Source organism: Stomoxys calcitrans, chromosome 1, assembly GCF_963082655.1.
Source record: "Stomoxys calcitrans chromosome 1, idStoCalc2.1, whole genome shotgun sequence".
NCBI classification, from domain to species: Eukaryota; Metazoa; Arthropoda; class Insecta; order Diptera; family Muscidae; genus Stomoxys; species Stomoxys calcitrans.
Window position 1 is genome coordinate 212,384,053 of NC_081552.1, and position 17,325 is coordinate 212,401,377.

Genomic DNA, 17,325 nt, shown 5'->3' on the forward strand with positions numbered 1-17,325 from the left:
TTGGCATAAATATCTTCTCAGACAGCCATTAAATCCCTGGAAAACGTATTTCTGAACACAAAAACCGCCCTCGACAGTCGCAGATCTCTCAACGAGATGGCTGAACAATTCAAATTTGACCTGTTCTGGGTGCCGGGCCACAGAGATATCCCAGGGAATTCTAAAGCAGACGAGTTTACGAGACTAGTAACTAACTTAAACACTCCAGGGATACTGGAATCTGTGGGTATGCCTATAGCGACATGTAAGCTAAGTTTTCAGGACCGAAGCACAACTAATGAAAGATGGCCACAAAGAGGCATTCCAAAACTATGTGACCTAATCTAGACTTGAAGAGGTCTACTGCTTTACTGTCATTGGCTAGAACAGACGTCCCAGTCATTGTGTCCGTCATGACAGGTCACTGTCTAATCGGAAAATATGCTGACAGGCAGAAGGTTGCCAGCAACGTATTTTGCAGAAGCTGTGAGGAGAACGAAGAAGAAGAGACTATAGAACACCTTCTCAGTTAGAAGGAGTTCTACCCCGTCTGATTTAGCGGATGTGAACATTCGCATGTTACTGGGCTTTTGAAAGCGATGTGGATGGTTCAACGGTAGGAACTAGAAGGCATCGTCCTTCTTCTGTTCCTGTGGTATCACAATGGATGAAAACACCTTAAGTGAGTCTGATGACAGACTGCCACTTAAACCTAACCTAACCTACTGGATTTAATCTTAAAGTTTTCCAACTAAAAAACTTTAACTTTGGTCTAACTAGTTATATAAGAAATCTTGGTCTTCTTTCTAGTGTCAAAAAGGATAACAAAAAGGGTCAAGGTTCCGAAAAATGGTCGTTTAGGGTTACAACGGTAACGTTGCCCATATGTACGTACTTGTGCATACCTATGAAATGGTTATAATTTTATTTTTTAATGTACTCTTATAGTTATTTTCTTATCTAAAACAAATGGCCATGGCATGAGTCACAAATTTGACACTCACAAGACGTTTTCGAGGCCAGTTTCGTAATTGTGAAACAACCACAATGTTCCAAAATATGTTTTGAAATTTTTTTCACATGCCATGGAAGTTCTTCTTATCATTTACAAATAATGCTCGCTATGAAGTGATAATGTGTCCGTAACAACCAACTTTTTTAGAGCAAAAATGGAATATTATGACAACATGCACCTGATATGAGGGACAGAGAAAGAATATATATATTTTTTTTAATAATTATAATGAAATATTCGTGACCAAATACCCAAAGTATATAAACTGCATTAATTTCTTCTACTTTTCCCCACATGGGGTTAAGCAAAAAAGTTTAAATTAAAATTCATATTTTTGGGATGTATAAAAGTAGAACATTATGGTATGCCCATATTACCCTACCTTACCTTACCCAACACCCAAATGAGATTAATGAAATAGCACTACATAGTACATGTTTATGCGTGTTCTCCGTCTTACTGTGTTTTGCGTGTGGTAGCATATTTCGCACGAAGGTACAAAAGTTAATTAGATAAATGTTTTCTTTTTCTCAAACCGGCTACTCGCAAGTGGGAAAATTGTTATTTGCTTAATTCATTCGTACATAGCTTCTTAATAAGTAAATGACTATAGGTCAGTGATGGGTACAATTGCACAGTTTTGACCATTAAAAATGCTTTTAGACAAGGACGAGACAAGGATGAGTGATCCAAATCTTAAACCGTCGTGGGCTTGGGGCGTGCAACATTTTTTGAAAAAAAAAAATTGTTTGCACATATCTACCATGTTTTCGTACTTTTAATTTTTTTAATAGTTGTTTGATAAAAATACGCACAATAATTTTTATAATGCGTTTATTTGGAATAATTAACTACTTTCTTAGCTCTCCTCACATATTTAAAAACAGAAACTATAACTAAAACGAGTCTTGATAAAGAATTTTGCAATCAACATTGGTGAACCCAAATTCTATCATGCGTCCAATAATCATTACCTTATCTACAGTAGTCTAATAAACGTTCATATGTGCATGATGTATATGCAAGCAAAATTTATTTCACATTATTATTTTTTGCCCTTATTGGTTTTAATCTGTTTCAAAAAACCCCATATAAATTTCTCACTAATCTTAGAATAAGTACACCTGTCATTTGTGAATAGCAATATTAGGCATTATTCATATCTCATTTTATTCTTAATTTCAATTTCTTTGCAATTTCTTTACATTTTCGCTCAAAGTACATGAATATAGAAGGTTGCATCATGCGGTCAGCTGATTACAATTTTATCAACTTGTTATGCCCTCCGCGATAGGATGGGGGTATACTTATTTCGTCATTCTGTTTGTAACACCTCGAAATATGCATCTACCCCCTTAAAGTATATATATTCTTGATCGTTATGACATTTTATATCGATCTAGCCATGTCCGTCCGTCTGTCTGTCTAAAGCACGCTAACTTTCGAAGGAGTAAAGCTAGCCGCGTGAAATTTTGAACAAATACTTCTTATAGGTGTAGGTCGGCTGGGATTGTAAATGGACCATATCGGTCCATGTTTTGATATAGCTGCCATATAAAGCGATCTTGGGTCTTGACTTCTTGAGCCTCTAGAGGGCCCAATTCTCGTCCGATTTGACTGAAATACATGAGGTGTTTTTTAAAGGTTTTCACCAACTGTGCTGAGTATGGTTGTAATCGATGCATAACCTGATATAGCTGTCATAGCTTAAAATAAACCACTGTTTAAAATTTCAGCGAAATTGTTAAAAAAATAAAGCTTTTATGGTCTTCAGACCCTTTATCGGGAGATCGGTGTACATGGCAGCTATATCTAAATATAGTCCGATCTGAAACATATTTGGGTCAGATGTCGGGAAGCCTTAAACTACTCACTGTTTCAAATTTCAGTGAAACGGAATGACTAAATGAATATACCCCCTATCCTACGGTGGTGCGTAAAAAAAATCAATTTAACAAATAACAAGTTCTATCAGCTGGGTTGATGCGGCCACCTTTTAAATACGCCTTGGCCTTTCCCTTAATGGTTGTTAAAACAGTAATGATTGTTTTCTAAAACAAAAACTAAAAAAAGGAATACAACCCCAACGAAGATTCTGACATTTGAAGTTCCGGAATGTGCCAATCAGGGTTGTAATTTTTGTACATTGTTTTTTGATGTTGGGCAAGTGACCCTACCTTTTGAGTGCACCCTACGGTTTTCACCAAACATACAAATTCTTAACTAAATAATTAAGAGACTTTGTGCATACATGTCGGGCTTATTAATTTGTTTGCAAAGAAAATAAAATAAATGTTTGGCCATGTCCTCTTCAACATAACTACTATGATACTGTCAGGTAAAATAAACTAATCACCACACTGAGCACTGTCAGAATGCAAAAAAAAAAAAATGGTTGGGGGCTAACGAAATATTCAACGTTATCGTCAATTGATAACTTGTGAAACTTTTTCCCAGTGATTCCAAAAGAACAAACCCTAATCTCAAATTGTTTGACTTCATAAATGGTATACTTTATTATGCCCAAAAGGGTAATATACTCAAATCAGTAAAAGAGAAGAAGCAGGGAATACAACATTTGTTGAAAATAGAACACGATATCTTATCTTTAGTTGTTCTAAAGAAAAAGTGAAAAGATTTGATAAGGATACTTTTGCACAAAATTATTAGACTTTTTGATTTCTTCTCAGTTTGAAGTTGCTGTAGTAAGGTCTTGTCGCGTTGCCCCGATTCGCTGTGCCCAAAATGTCTTATCAATCAAAAGTAATTTTTCAACCGTTTCAAGTTCCAAGGACATTTTTACTAATTGCTTGATTTTTCTTTTTAATTTCAGATCAACTCTAAATATAGCGAAGAATTGGCACAAGAATGCCTGGAATGGATCAAAATTGTTACAGCTGAGCCCATTAACACTTCAGGTGAAATGGACAATTTCTTTGAAGTCCTAAAGGATGGAGTTCTCTTGTGTAAATTGGCCAACTGTCTGCAGCCTGGTGCAGTTAAAAAGATCAACGAAAGTAAAATGGCCTTCAAATGCATGGAAAACATCTCTGGTAGGTTATATTTAGTAAGAACGGAAAGCAAGTAACCAATGTATTTTATTTTAATTATATTATTGCATTTCTTTGACTTACAGCTTTCTTGGAATGTGCCAAAAACTTTGGAGTTCCCACTCAAGAAACCTTCCAAAGTGTTGATCTCTGGGAAAGACAGAACTTGAATTCCGTTGTTATTTGCATTCAATCATTGGGACGCAAGGTATGTAGAAATTGTTGTTGTAGCCACATTTGTATGCGAAGGTAGGTAGCTAACCGCGTCATGCTCTAAGGTGAGCAAGCTCGTTTCGGTCCATAGCACCGATCGCTGCAGGAACGTAATGGTCATTGTTAAATTTAAAGCGCCAATAACTCGTCATTGCGAATATCATAGGCACTCATTATTTAAGCAAGAACCGTTGCCGGCCGGCCTCTTACAGAGATTCTGCACTTGATACCGCTGATTGTCCGCGCCTATAGATGCAGATACTCCATATATGGAGCACCATCTGCACTACACCGCTCGTGAAAACCACCAGTTGAGGTTTGGTGACTTTGAACACCACACAAATTGAAACTCAGTTCCAGAACGTGTGGTGCTCATAGTTATCCCGCGCCGGAATATGCAAACCAAATTTGCCCATGAACATTCCATTAATAAACCTGGACAAACTTCTCACAAATCAATGAGTGCAGTCCGATTCAATTTTAAGCTCATTAATAAGGGGACTCCTTTTTATAGCCGAGTCCGAACGGCGTGCCGCAGAGCGACACCTCTTTGGGGAGAAATTTTTACATGGCAAAGTACCTCACAAATGTCACCAGCATTAGGAGGTGATAACCGAATTGTAAATTTTGCCCATAAACATTCCACTAAGAAAGAGGGGCAAACTTCCCACATATCAAGGAGTGCAGTCCGATTCATGTTTAAGCTTAATGATAAGGGGTCTCCTCTTTATAGTTGAGTCCGAACGGCGTGCCGCAGTGTGACACCTCTGGCATAGTTCTGTTGGCTCCCCAGGATTCGAACCCAGGCGCTCAGCGTCATAGGCGGACATACTAACCTCTGCGCCGGAATATAGAAAATGTAATAATCACAAGGGCATGTAATAGTGATATTTACAGATTATACAAAAATTTGCTAAAACCTTGTTTTTCGATATAGCTCCCACACAAACCCATCTTCCTAGAAGACATATTTTCTATCCGATTTGGCTGGAATTTGTTTGATAACTTCGGTTGTGTATTCCAACATTTATGCCAATTGTTAGCAGATATAACAACCATATTGGGCGCCCTGGTATCGGAGTTGGTAGCGTGCTTGGATTACCAGTGCAGGGGTCGTGGGTTCGATTCGTACAAGAAGCCTTGGGTTGTCGCTACTATGGTATCACAATTGTCTAAGTGAGTCTGTAAAGGACTGCCACTCTTACCTAACCTAGCCTAACAACCTATAAACCCGTCTCCCGATATGATTTCTATATCCCCGTGAGTGCGGTATTCCCATCTTATTCGGCTGACATTTTCCATTATGATAGTTTCATAACGTATTCAACGTAATGATGTTTTCCTTAACGAGTTTGTTGTGTCATCATCTGTAACTTAGGTTCTGTGTACAGAACCTACGATGTTCACCAAGAACAACAGTTCCTACTTCCGACTTGGTCGGAATTGCTACGCCAACGATTATCCCATCCATCTGTGGACGTTCTTCCGCTGTCTAGATAGTGAACAACGTGGCTGAAGATTTGGTGAGGGATATCTTCAAATTTCTTGCAGCGAAATAGCTGCAAGATCGACAAGTTAAACGTTTAACCAATCGCAGATGTCATGATCATACATTCGACATGACTTAAACTGGTTAAGCCCATTATATGCAGTAACTGGGTGCAAAGCAGTCGTTGCACTAAGCTATTTAAGAAATCCATATTGATGCTCAGCAAATGGAAACTCTTCAACGAGGATCGTGAGGAGTTGTGCCTCAAGGGTTGTTGCTGTTGTAGCCACATGTCTTTATGTGGAGGTGGCGATCCTCATCTAGCTCCTATAGGTGAGCAAGCTCGTTCCGGTCCAAAGGACCGATCACCGCGGGAACATCATGGTCATTGGTTATTTAAAGGCGCCAACAACTCGCCTTGTCATATCGAGCATCATAGGCACTCAGTATTTAGCAAGAGCCGGCGCCACCCGGCCTCTCATTGAGACTTTCCGCTCCATAACGCTGATTGTCCGCGACTACAATTGTAGCTACTTCGTATGGATCATTTCACTATTTATCTACAAGATGATAATTTGGATGGTCTCTGCGAATATTATTCCACTGCGTGTCACAGAGCTGAAGAGAACACACTGGCGCTGCATAACTTACCACAGACCGGCCAAGTGCTTTGTACGTGGTCAACAAGGTTTCTTTGTCTTCACCCCAAGTGCTGCCAGCAAGTGACTTGCGGACCTTGTTTCACTTTTGACTTTATCGCAAATTGTTGTGGCATGTGGGGAGAATGTGTAAGAACTGTCAAATGTGACACCAAGTATTTTGGGACACTTGATGGTCGGAATCATTTCTCCATCGACCATCGCAGTCAGCTCAGTATTCACCTCACGCTACCACATAGATAATTCGACCCAGCGCTTCAGCACTGGCTGGAGCACTGACTGGAGGGACGTGTTGGCGATGTCCTCAAATAGTTTGGAATGGCTGACCGTGTCGAATGCCTTCGATAGGTCCAGTGTCACGAGGACCGTCCTATCACATGGCCTAGGTTGATTGAAGCCACGGCAAATGTGTGCGGTGATGGCATGCAAAGCTGTTGTTGTGCTATGCAGTCTTCGAAATCCATGTTGATGCTCGGCGAATGGAAATTCTCTTACGAGTCTCGGGAGGAGTAATGGCTCAAGCGCCTTTGCTACTGGTGAGAGAAGGGAGTTCGGTCTGTACTACTCTCCGAATCTCGGGTCCTTACCAGGCTTCAGTAGCAGGATCACTCTGCCCATTTTCCAGACATCGGGAACCATAAGAGTGTTCGAAGACAGGTTGAAGATTGTAGTAATGCACCCAACTCCAGGCACTTTAACGTGATTAAATGAAACTGTTGTTCAGTCATCACTACCATCCTTGTTGTGTACCAGTATTCTAGAGTTTTGTTGTAGCAGTGTGTTGTACACTGAGGCGGCAGCCCATGCCAATGAAAGACTTCATCGGGTCAATTCGGTACGTACAACCGGCTGCCATGGGATTTTTCTAGAGTGTCTTAACAGTAGACCAAAGCTTGCTAATATCGGCGCTTAAATTACAAGTGGCTCTTAAGTCACCAAGCCAAGTTGTCAGTTGTGAATCTGAAAAATAAACCCGATCCCGATGCGTGGTGGAGGTCTAGGAAACTAGCCATTAATTTCGCTTATGGTTGTTCACCACTTTATTAATTTGCAGATTCAGTTCGAAGTACTGATTTCTGCGCCGCGCAATTGGACCGCACCCGGGGCATTAATATGTTAATGATGTTTCCATATTTCTTCAATGCAGAGAATTTTTGGGTTTTGAAAATGTGCCCATGAACATTCCGCTAAAGAATAGGGGCAAACTTCTCTGGGAGATGGTCCAATCCCAATGAAATGACTTTACCCAACTAGGTGACTCAAGGGCAAAGACGGATCTCGGCAATACCGGACCCGGTCTGTTGTTTTTTGCGGCAGGCAAAGGCAATGTAGGTCTATACTTCACGGTATGGTGTATTAGGAAAACCAGTCCTCTACCTCCACTTTGTGTGCAGTCCTTACACATTGTAATCGTAAAAAATGTGCAAACTTTAGTCAGCTTTGTTTCCTAGATCAGTGCAATATTGCGTTTTTCCGACTCATAACATGCAGTCGGCCTCCGTTTTATAGCCGATTCCGAACTGCGTGCCGCAGTGCGACACCTCTTTGGAGAGAAGTTTTACATGGCATAGTACCTCAGAAATGTTGCAAATATTAGGAGGGGAAAACCACCGCCGAACATTTTTTTTGATGGTCTCGCCAGAACTCGAACCCAGGCGTTTGGCGTCATAGGCGGACATGCTGACCTCTTTTTGTAAAATTCCGTTTGATTTTAAGAGCTTTAACTCACATGATTTCTTTTTTTTTTTTGCCTTGGATAGTTTTGTAGATATTTATTTAATGATATTTATTACAAAATTGATTACAATGCTAACCCTTTTTTTCTTTAATCAATAGGCCCACAACTTTGGCAAACCCTCAATTGGACCCAAGGAAGCAGACAAAAATGTACGCAATTTCTCCGATGAACAATTGCGTGCCGGTCAAAATGTTATTTCCCTACAATACGGTTCCAACAAGGGAGCCAACCAATCTGGCATTAACTTTGGCAACACCAGACACATGTAATTCTTCAAACTCATCTTCCTTCCACAAAATCCCACAACAGCTTGGCTTGTTATAACATTTTAGACATTCCATAGGATCTACATTCCTTTTGTATTAATACAACTATTTTATAATTATTATTATCGCATTCAAATACAAAGATGTATTCTACTTTTTTTTAATTTAAATGAACTCAAACTTTAATTTCCCTTTTCCCCCTCATACAAACTCCTTTTGTATTTTATAAGAGTATATACATATTTAAAGAGAGAAAAAAACATAAAAGTTGACACTTTTTATACATGATTTATTTTTTGAGTTTTTATTACTTGCACCGTCGCCGTCGTATACAAATCTGGACTTTAATTGGCACATAGCAAAAAAAAAAACATCCAGATTAGTAAATTCAATTCACCTTTACCACTACCGCCATCTAGCCACATATCAATAAGGAAAATAAAACCTACTTATCTCTGACAATCAATTACCTATCGATTATACACTTACCCCACCACCTCATATGACAGGAAAAGTACATATAAAAAAAACGTATGTCTTTACAAGCATACGTGCGGGAATATTGAAATGTGCCATTATTTTTTTTTTTTTTTTGTGAAGAAAGAAACTTTTTAATCTCGTCTATTAAACACCTACTCTCATAAATGCAGTTATGATATTTCAAGTACTTTACTCCAAAAGTCTTATCTCTTACGAACTTTTTCTTTTTTGTTTTCTTCCATCATTAAAATGTTTGGCAAAAATTTTATTTACTTTACTTTTAATTTATTTGGTATTTAAGACAATAAATACGTGCATGTTTACCGAAAACAATGAAAACAATTCTAAGGTTGTTTTTATGAAGAAGGTTCGCCGCTAATAGTAATTTTATGTCCACAGGTAAGATATCTACAATTTCAAAATAGGTGTAGTCAGTTTTGTTGCTTTAGTTGAATGTAGGTGAGGCAGAGTTATAGTGGCAGAATGCTAGTTCGTGATGTTTTCATAGAGATTTTTTGCCTTTTCTTTTTCCAGGAGAACCAATTTTGTTGATGTTGTAGTAGCCACATATTTGCATGTGGAGATAGTCAAGCTCCCAAAGGCGAGTAAAATGGTTCCTGTTCGCTTGGGCCTATGCTGCAGCTGGGATTTAGTTGGTGTCGTTAACACAAATAGGAACCCGACGACGGACCTATCACCGACTTAAAGATTGGGCATACTGGAATAGGTAAAGATCCAGCAGTCTCAATGCAACACAATGAACGTGGAACCGATGATGGTACCATCATCTACTCCCAAGATTTACTTAAGATTTGGAAGGTTAGTATTGAAACATCAGGCAGTAAAGGGAATGATTGTGTATTGTAGCCGTTGAGTGAAGCGGACGTGTTTTTATTTTGCTCCTCAAAGGAAAAAATATATATATATCCGTATCTCGGAATAGGTACTACCTATTACGAAAAAAATTTAAAGCCTTTGGAGTAGGCTAGAAATGGACTCAACATCTGCCGTGGTGGCGTCAGACCGTAGTGTGTTGTCCTCCCCTCCTATAGGTGTGGGTGACTTGGCACCTGTAGTCGAGAGTAATGTGTGTCAATGAAACAGTCATTGCAGCCGAATCGAGAGATGAGGGTATCGGGATGACGGAAAAAGTGAGCGATGGCTTTGCTAAGCTCATAAGCAAACCGAGAAACCGATCCGGTGCACGACGAAGAAGACAGAGGGGCGAAAGTGCAGGACGCTGGAAGGAATAGCACTGACATGTATTGTATTGATACCTTCAAACAGCTCGTCAGAGGTATACACCTAGAAGGGCGCAAAGCTCGACCTGGTGAGAAAGGTGGATATCCCCCAGCTCACAAAGGCTGCGGTCTTCATCAAGGGATGAGGCAGAAACGAATGTTGGGATTCTTGGGCAAGCAAAACGAAAGTTTGGTCGCAGAGAAATGGGAGGTCTTCCACATGGAGGAGAAGGAGGAAGGAACTCTCTTTGTGGTTGGCATTGATCAAGTCTCCGTGACAAGTTTGGCACTACGGGAGGAAAGCTGTCTCTTTCAAGATTTGGAAGACTAGGATAGGCAGAAATTTTCATTCTTCGACATCAGGCTGTGCAGTGGCAGGTGACTCAACAACGCCCAACAAACAGGGAGCCGACAACGAGACAATCACGGCATCTCTCAATATTGGAAAGACTAGGAGAAGCAAAGATCCTAATACTAAAATATCAGGCAGTGCAGTGGCGAGAGACACAAAACAGCCTAACAAACAGGAACCCAACGACGGACCCATCACCGACTTAAAGATTCGGAATACTGAGATAGGTAAAGATCCTACTATTGAAACATTAGGCAGCGCAGCGACAGGAGTCTCAATGCAACCCAATGAACAGGGAGCTGATGATGGTACCATCACCTACTCCCAAGAAACCCATTTATTTAAGATTTGGAAGGCTAAGATAGGCAAAGATCCTAGTATCGAAACATCAGGCAGTACAATACAGTTTAACAAACAGGGACCCGACGATGAAACCATTACCGACTTTATAAAGAGTCGGAAGACTAGACTAGGCAAAGAACCTAAAACGATGACATCAGGCAGTGCAGTGACAGGAAAGTCAATGCAGTCTAAAGAACAGGGAACAGACGATGAGATCATCACCTACTCCCAAGATGCCCATTTACTGGAGGACCAATGATTGAGGCAATCCAGATAAACCTCCACCGGAGCGAGACTGCTACACACGCTCTGATGGAGAAAATTAGCAAGGGCATGATTCATTTTGGCTTAATTCAGGAGCCTTGGACGACCCGGAACAAAGTTTCTGGACTGAACCATATCAACTACCAATTATTCTATGCACTAGTACTCGGCCGAGGACCTGCTTTATTGGTCATAAAAATTTGAATTATATATTTTCCCTAGAGTTGTCAACGTCAGATGCAACAGTGGTGAGACAGGGAGACGGTGGAGCATACCTGGCATCACTTTATCTGCCTTTCGACTCTCTGACACCGCCACCCACGTCGGAGCTGCAACGGCTGGTGAGGAGAGCAAAACAGACAGGAAACGAGGTACTACTAGGGTGCGATGCGAACTCTCACCGCATTTCGCGGGGCCAAGCCCTGGCGGAGTTCTTGGATACTAACGGCCTCATAACACTTAATATTGGTAAGACCGCTACCTTTGTTCATAGGAGGAGGTATTAGATGTGACGATATGTTCGGAAAATCTAATCGATGAGGTTCATGATTGGAGGGTCTTCATGTGACACTTTCTCTGACCATTGCTACATTAGGTTTAGAATAGCAAGGCCAGCGCCGAATCCGATAAGCTTCCGTAATAAGTTGAAATCCAACTGGACAAAATTCGGAAGGCTACTCAGAAGAAGACTTGGGCAAGATAATTTAGATTGTTCAAGCACAGAAGACATTGACGAAAATGTCAACAGGATTACGACTGCCCTGGTGGGGTCCTTCGAAGACCGTTGTCCTCTTCGGGAAAGGAAATCAGCCCAAGAAAAACCCTGGATGACCGGGGACATTCGCAATATTGCAAAAGAGGTTCGCAGACTTTTTTACAAAGCGGAAGTTTATTGGGATGTGTATTACACACGGCCCAAGTACTACAATAAGATTACCGGAGCGGAAAAACGTGCCTCCTGGCAGCTTTTCTGCGAACAGGTCGATAGCGTTAATGACGCCGCCAAGATAAAAAAGTTTCTCTCAAAAACCCAACCCAAACTGAAACTTTAGTAGACGACATGGCAGTGAGAGCAGAGACTACGGAGGTCATGTTAAGGCTTTTGATGAAAACCCATTTTCCAGAGGATACGAAGGGACTCACGGAGACACCGGGATATTGGAATAATAACGCTGATCGAAGGTTTATAATTACGGAATTTATGGTGAAGGAATCCTTGAGAAGCTTCAAAACATTTAAGTCACCCGGGCCTGATGGAATATTTCCGGCGTTACTACAGAAAGAGGCAGACTATCTGGCGCCTCGTCTGTCCAAAATTTTCACAGCGTGCATAGGACTTGCATATATTCCGAAAGCCTGGCAGGATGCAAAGGTGGTGTTTATACCCAAGCCCTGCAAGGCAAGTTATGCGACACCAAAGATCTACAGACCCATAAGCCTTACGTCCTTTCTACTCAAAACCATGGAACGTATTGTGGACACAATGATAAAGAGTAGGACATCCAGCAAACTGCTCAAATACAAACAGCATGCCTTTGTCAAGGGGAGGTCAGTGGAGACTGCCCTGGACGAAATTGTGCATAAAATAAAAAAATCCTTCGATGCCAAAACGTACACACTGGCGTTATGCATTGACATCCACACATTTGCCGTGGCTTCAATCAGCCCAGGCCATGTGATAGGACGGTCCTCGTGGCACTGGACCTATCGAAGGCATTCGACACGGTCACGGCCAAAGTATTTGAGGACATCGCCCACACGTCCCTTCAGCCAGGCCTGAAACGATGGGAACGACGGATAAGAAGTGGAAGCACCGTAGAGTGAAACAGGGAGTTCCCCAAGGTGGTGTGATATCTCCGGCACTGTTTAACCTCTACCTATCCTCCATTCCACCCCCTCCAGACAGACGCCATAGAGATAGTATCATATGCGGACGATTGTACGATCATGGCATTAGGCCCCCCACCCTTTGATGACATCTGCGATAAGTTGAACGTCACCTCAACGAACTTGCCTCATATTTCGCTGCAAGAAATCTGAAGATATTCGCCACCAAATCTTCAGCCACATTGTTCACTACAAATACGCTTGAGGTGAATACTGAGCTGACTGTAATGGTCGATGTAGAAATGATTCCGACCATCAAGTGTCCCAAAATACTTGGCGTCACATTTGACAGCTCATACACATTCTCCCTACATGCCACAGCAATTTGCGATAAATTCAAAAGTAGAAATAAGGTCCTTAAATCACTTGCTGGCAGCACTTGGGGTGCAGACAAAGAAACCTTGTTGACCACGTACAAAGCAATTGGCCGGTCTGTGGTAAGTTATACAGCGCCAGTGTGCATTCGTCAACTTTGTGACACGCAGTGGAATAATATTCAGATCTGTCAGAACGCCGCCCTCCGAACTGCGACGGACTGTCACCTCAGTTCTCATATGGACCACCTCCATCAGGAGACAAAGATCCTACCAGTGCGAAGACATGCAGGCAGCCAGGCAGACTAAATGCTGCCTTTTGGGCAGTTATCGCAGAGACCATCCAAATCATCATCAGAAGCCTTAAGGTAGATCTAGACAAATTGACGTCCCCCGGCAAACCAGAGTAGTTCTGGCTCAATTACGTTCCGGCAGACAACTCCCGCCTCAATTCCTACAGAACAAGGATTGATGCAGACGTGCAAGATGTATGTCCCACGTCACCTGTTTAACTGCCAAGCCATACCCACTCGACTCAGACCTAGATCCCTCTGGACGCACCCCATCTTAGTCGCAGATTTCCTGGATCTGCATACTCAACAGAATCAAGCAGACGAAAGATAGAACACAACAAACTGCTACAACAACAATCATTGCCCGACTTTCGCAGCTAAAATACATCGTTACTTAGGGAGTTTGTAAGTAGCACCGAATTCCTAACATAGATTTTCGTTTCGAATTTACTTCTTTTGTATTTAGAGCGCACAACAAGCCGATTACTGGCTTAGGTGTATGTCCATAGTGGCATGGGGCGGATTAATATCCGCACCCTCTTTTCAACCTAACCTAACTGCTACAACAACAACAACAGCAACAGACAAACGACGCCGACGACGACAGCCATGAAAAAGCTTCTCTCCAAAGAAGTGTCGCACTGCGGCACGCCGCTCGACACGGCTATTGAAAGGAGCTCCTTTATCATTGAGCTTAAACTTGAATCGGATAGCACTTACTTATATGTGAGAAGTTTTCCCTGTTCCCAAAAGAAATATTCATAAGCAAATTTGGATTTGAATTTTTATTATGCCCTTCGTAGGAAAACACAGAAGTAAAAATGGGTCATAGGATCTAGGATATAGTCCATAACAACCACCTATGGTCGAACATACAATCCAATCATCATCATACAGTTTATTGTATTTGCATTTTTACCAAGTTGATGATTTTAAATATTTAATTCACTTACAACGCTACAATAACGTTATACGTCTGATTAACATACGACACTTGCAGCAATAATCGTAACCAAAATAAAAAACGTCAGCTGTTCCGTATATATAATGAACACCGCCAACACCAAAAGAGGTTATGGACGTACATATGTATTTACAAATCTGCCAGTTTTATAACAAATAAAAATACAATACCAAATACTGTATTAAAATGCCTTCGTACGAGTTATTTCTGGTTTTAAGACAAATGTCCAGGGTATATTTAGCTATGGAATTTCAAAATTTGTCACACTTGCTATAATTCATTGTTTTTTTTAGCCAGAATTGGTTTCAGCGTTAAAGCGAACGGCCGAATCTATTTTGGATAAAGGAGGCATAATCAGAAGTTTACAAAACTTAGGCTCAAGAGCATTACCCTATAAAGTCAGCGGACAGGGTCTGGTTCATCGTGAGGGTACATATTTCACCATTAATTTTGATGTGGCCCCTACAAAAATAGCGGATATGAAGGAAGAATTCAGTCGTGATGTCGACATAATAAGGCGCAATGTGTACAAAATGGAAGAACCCGAAAAGTATGAATGCACCTTGCACGAAGAAATGTTACCGCCCGCTTATCGCAAAGATGTACAAGAAATGATTGAAATAGCGAAGAAAAAACAAAAACCAAAATATAATTACAATTCAGGCTTGGATTATTATCCATTCCAAAAGTAGAAATAAGAACAAACAATACAAAGTTGTTTTCTGATCATTCTAAAGAATATAAAATAATAGCCTTTTAATGGAATTTTAAGTTGTAACAGTAGATATTTACAGTTCTTCAAAACTACCAATAGTTTAGGTATACAGCAACATAGCTTTTATTCAAAATCCTAGTAAAAAAAATGCTAACTGGCAACAGTCATGCTCACAACGATCGGTTTTATCTCCCAAAACGTTCCAACCCACCTAAAGAAATTGGCCAAGGATAGCAGACACCACATGAAAGAATGCGGCTATAACTACATCAGTTGTTGTTGTAGCAGTTTGTTATACACCTAGGCGGCAGCCCTTGCCGATGAAGAACTCCATCGGGTCAATCCCTGCCAAGGGAATGACAACAACATAAGTAACAATCCTGCATGGATTTATTTGCAGGGACTAAACAAATTATATTGTTATAATTTCATGTTTATATTGAAAACTCATTTTTACTTTTATTTAGTGCATGAATGGCTATGGGATTGTTATTATTACCTTAGAAACGCCTAGTTTGTGAGGAGGGAGCCGGAGCCTGCTGTTTAGCTGGATCATCAAGTACTCGCACCAGCATGGAGTTTTTGGGTCCCGTGCACCACATAATTCCATTCTCATCAATAACAAATGTCTCCAACGTCACCTGCCACTGGCCTCCCGATGATATGGGAAGCAAAAAGTTTCCCGATAGGAAATCCCTTTGAGGCTTTACGATTTGTGTTAGTGTAACCGTGTCATTCTGTTGTTTCAAAAGTTCACCACCCGGTGGTCTTGGTGTCTGCACCAGTTTCGACATTAAACTTAACTGCACAGCGTCAACACTACGGAAAAGCGAAGGTTTTTTGCCATAATGCTGGATGACACCTTCTACTTTAATCACAAGGTTACTGCCTGCCTGCACATTGACTGGCTTGCCATCGCTTCTGGGCTGAGGACTAACTGATAGTTTGATTTGGGTAGATTGCAAAACTTGGAAAAAGTAACGAGGCAAACACAACGGTGTTTTGGTAATTACTTCGATTTCTGCCAATATTATGTCCAAATGGAAATTATTGATTGTTTTATTATTGCTGCTCTCTTTGGGAATGGATTTGCTAAGTTCCTCCATGCGACGGCAACAATTAACCAAATACATAGTTTCGGGACATTTTCCAATAGCTTGAAAATCCGGTGGCTCGGAGGGAGAAGCAAAACATATTGTCTCTACAATATGTGCAAACAAAGCACACTGATGTTGAACTATCTCCAGAAACTCCAAGGTTATGGGATCGGCATCAAAGGCAGATTTATAAAGGCGCCCAAAGGTTTCCTCACATACTTTTAATTCTTTGACAAGTTTTCTTAGTTGGTTGGTGACATGGCCAAACTTTTGCAGATAGTCTCTTGAGTTTTGAGCCAAACTTCCAGCTATAGCTGGAGGTGGCACTATTATTTGAGCATTCTTAATGGTCACTGCGGAGTGTAGTGTTTGTAAAAATTGAGCTCTAAGTTTAATAAACTCCAATTGAAATGTAAATGGATGTGAGGGCGAAGAACTAGCTCTTAAACTGGCCAATGCTTGCCAATACAAATTGATTGCCATTTCCAAACGTTGCATTAGTGGCAATGATTGCTCCATAGGCATGCTGCGCATTACATGATTTTCACACAATTCGTAGTTTTCGTGCATGAACTCATACGGCACGCTGTAATTCAAAATGCATTCCGCTTGGGCCAGCTGTGCCAGTCCAGTTAGAAAGAAGTGCAATTTATCCACTACGGTACTGCGAGAAATTCTCAAATATATGTGTGCAGCCAAATAGTGTTGACCATAACGGCTTGCGGAACGAGCTATGCGATACTGGGTCCATTGATTGGTTTTACAGACAATGTTTTGTTCAAATGTCTTCATTATCTTTGTGGGCATAAAACATCCCATCATTGCTTGTAAGGCAACTGCAGACAAAATCTCCACTGAAGGTGAGGGTTCTTGGCTCGAAATACGGTCAACAGTTGAAGTTAATTTGCGCACAAAAAGCAAAATATTCTTTAAGACAGGATTAGTCTAAAATAAAATAAATGCAAAA

General features: G+C 40.9%; 3 protein-coding genes across 9 annotated transcripts in view; 2 read left to right on the plus strand and 1 right to left on the minus strand.

Annotated features, from left to right (window-relative positions):
• Positions 1 to 8,701, plus strand: part of LOC106086230 (myophilin) — a 38,796-nt gene extending 30,095 nt beyond the window's left edge. For 2 of the 3 annotated variants that reach the window (XM_013250812.2, XM_013250820.2), the window contains exons 2-4: positions 3,828 to 4,047; positions 4,131 to 4,252; positions 8,242 to 8,701. In XM_013250812.2, the coding sequence (XP_013106266.1) occupies positions 3,828 to 4,047; positions 4,131 to 4,252; positions 8,242 to 8,412 (513 nt within the window). In that variant the 3' untranslated portion in view covers positions 8,413 to 8,701. Of the gene's footprint in view, positions 1 to 3,665; positions 3,758 to 3,827; positions 4,048 to 4,130; positions 4,253 to 8,241 lie in introns of those variants that run through there. The other variant, XM_013250827.2, reaches the window with a different exon arrangement.
• The window catches only part of LOC106086183 (integrator complex subunit 7), a 65,185-nt gene that overhangs the window by 46,296 nt on the left and 1,564 nt on the right, over positions 1 to 17,325 (minus strand). Inside the window, exons 2-3 of one of the 5 annotated variants that reach the window (XM_013250781.2) lie at positions 15,761 to 17,303; positions 9,281 to 9,297 (exon numbers count right to left, since the gene is read on the minus strand). In XM_013250781.2, the coding sequence (XP_013106235.2) occupies positions 15,762 to 17,303 (1,542 nt within the window). In that variant the 3' untranslated portion in view covers positions 9,281 to 9,297; position 15,761. Of the gene's footprint in view, positions 1 to 9,280; positions 9,298 to 15,366; positions 15,665 to 15,687; positions 17,304 to 17,325 lie in introns of those variants that run through there. The other 4 variants (XM_013250772.2, XM_013250761.2, XM_013250767.2 and 1 more) reach the window with 4 other exon arrangements.
• LOC106086248 (small ribosomal subunit protein bS6m) lies at positions 14,460 to 15,311 on the plus strand. The gene is made up of 2 exons (XM_013250841.2): positions 14,460 to 14,777; positions 14,840 to 15,311. Exons 1-2 carry the CDS (start codon positions 14,733 to 14,735, stop codon positions 15,236 to 15,238), a joined length of 444 nt encoding a protein of 147 aa, XP_013106295.1. The 5' UTR covers positions 14,460 to 14,732; the 3' UTR covers positions 15,239 to 15,311.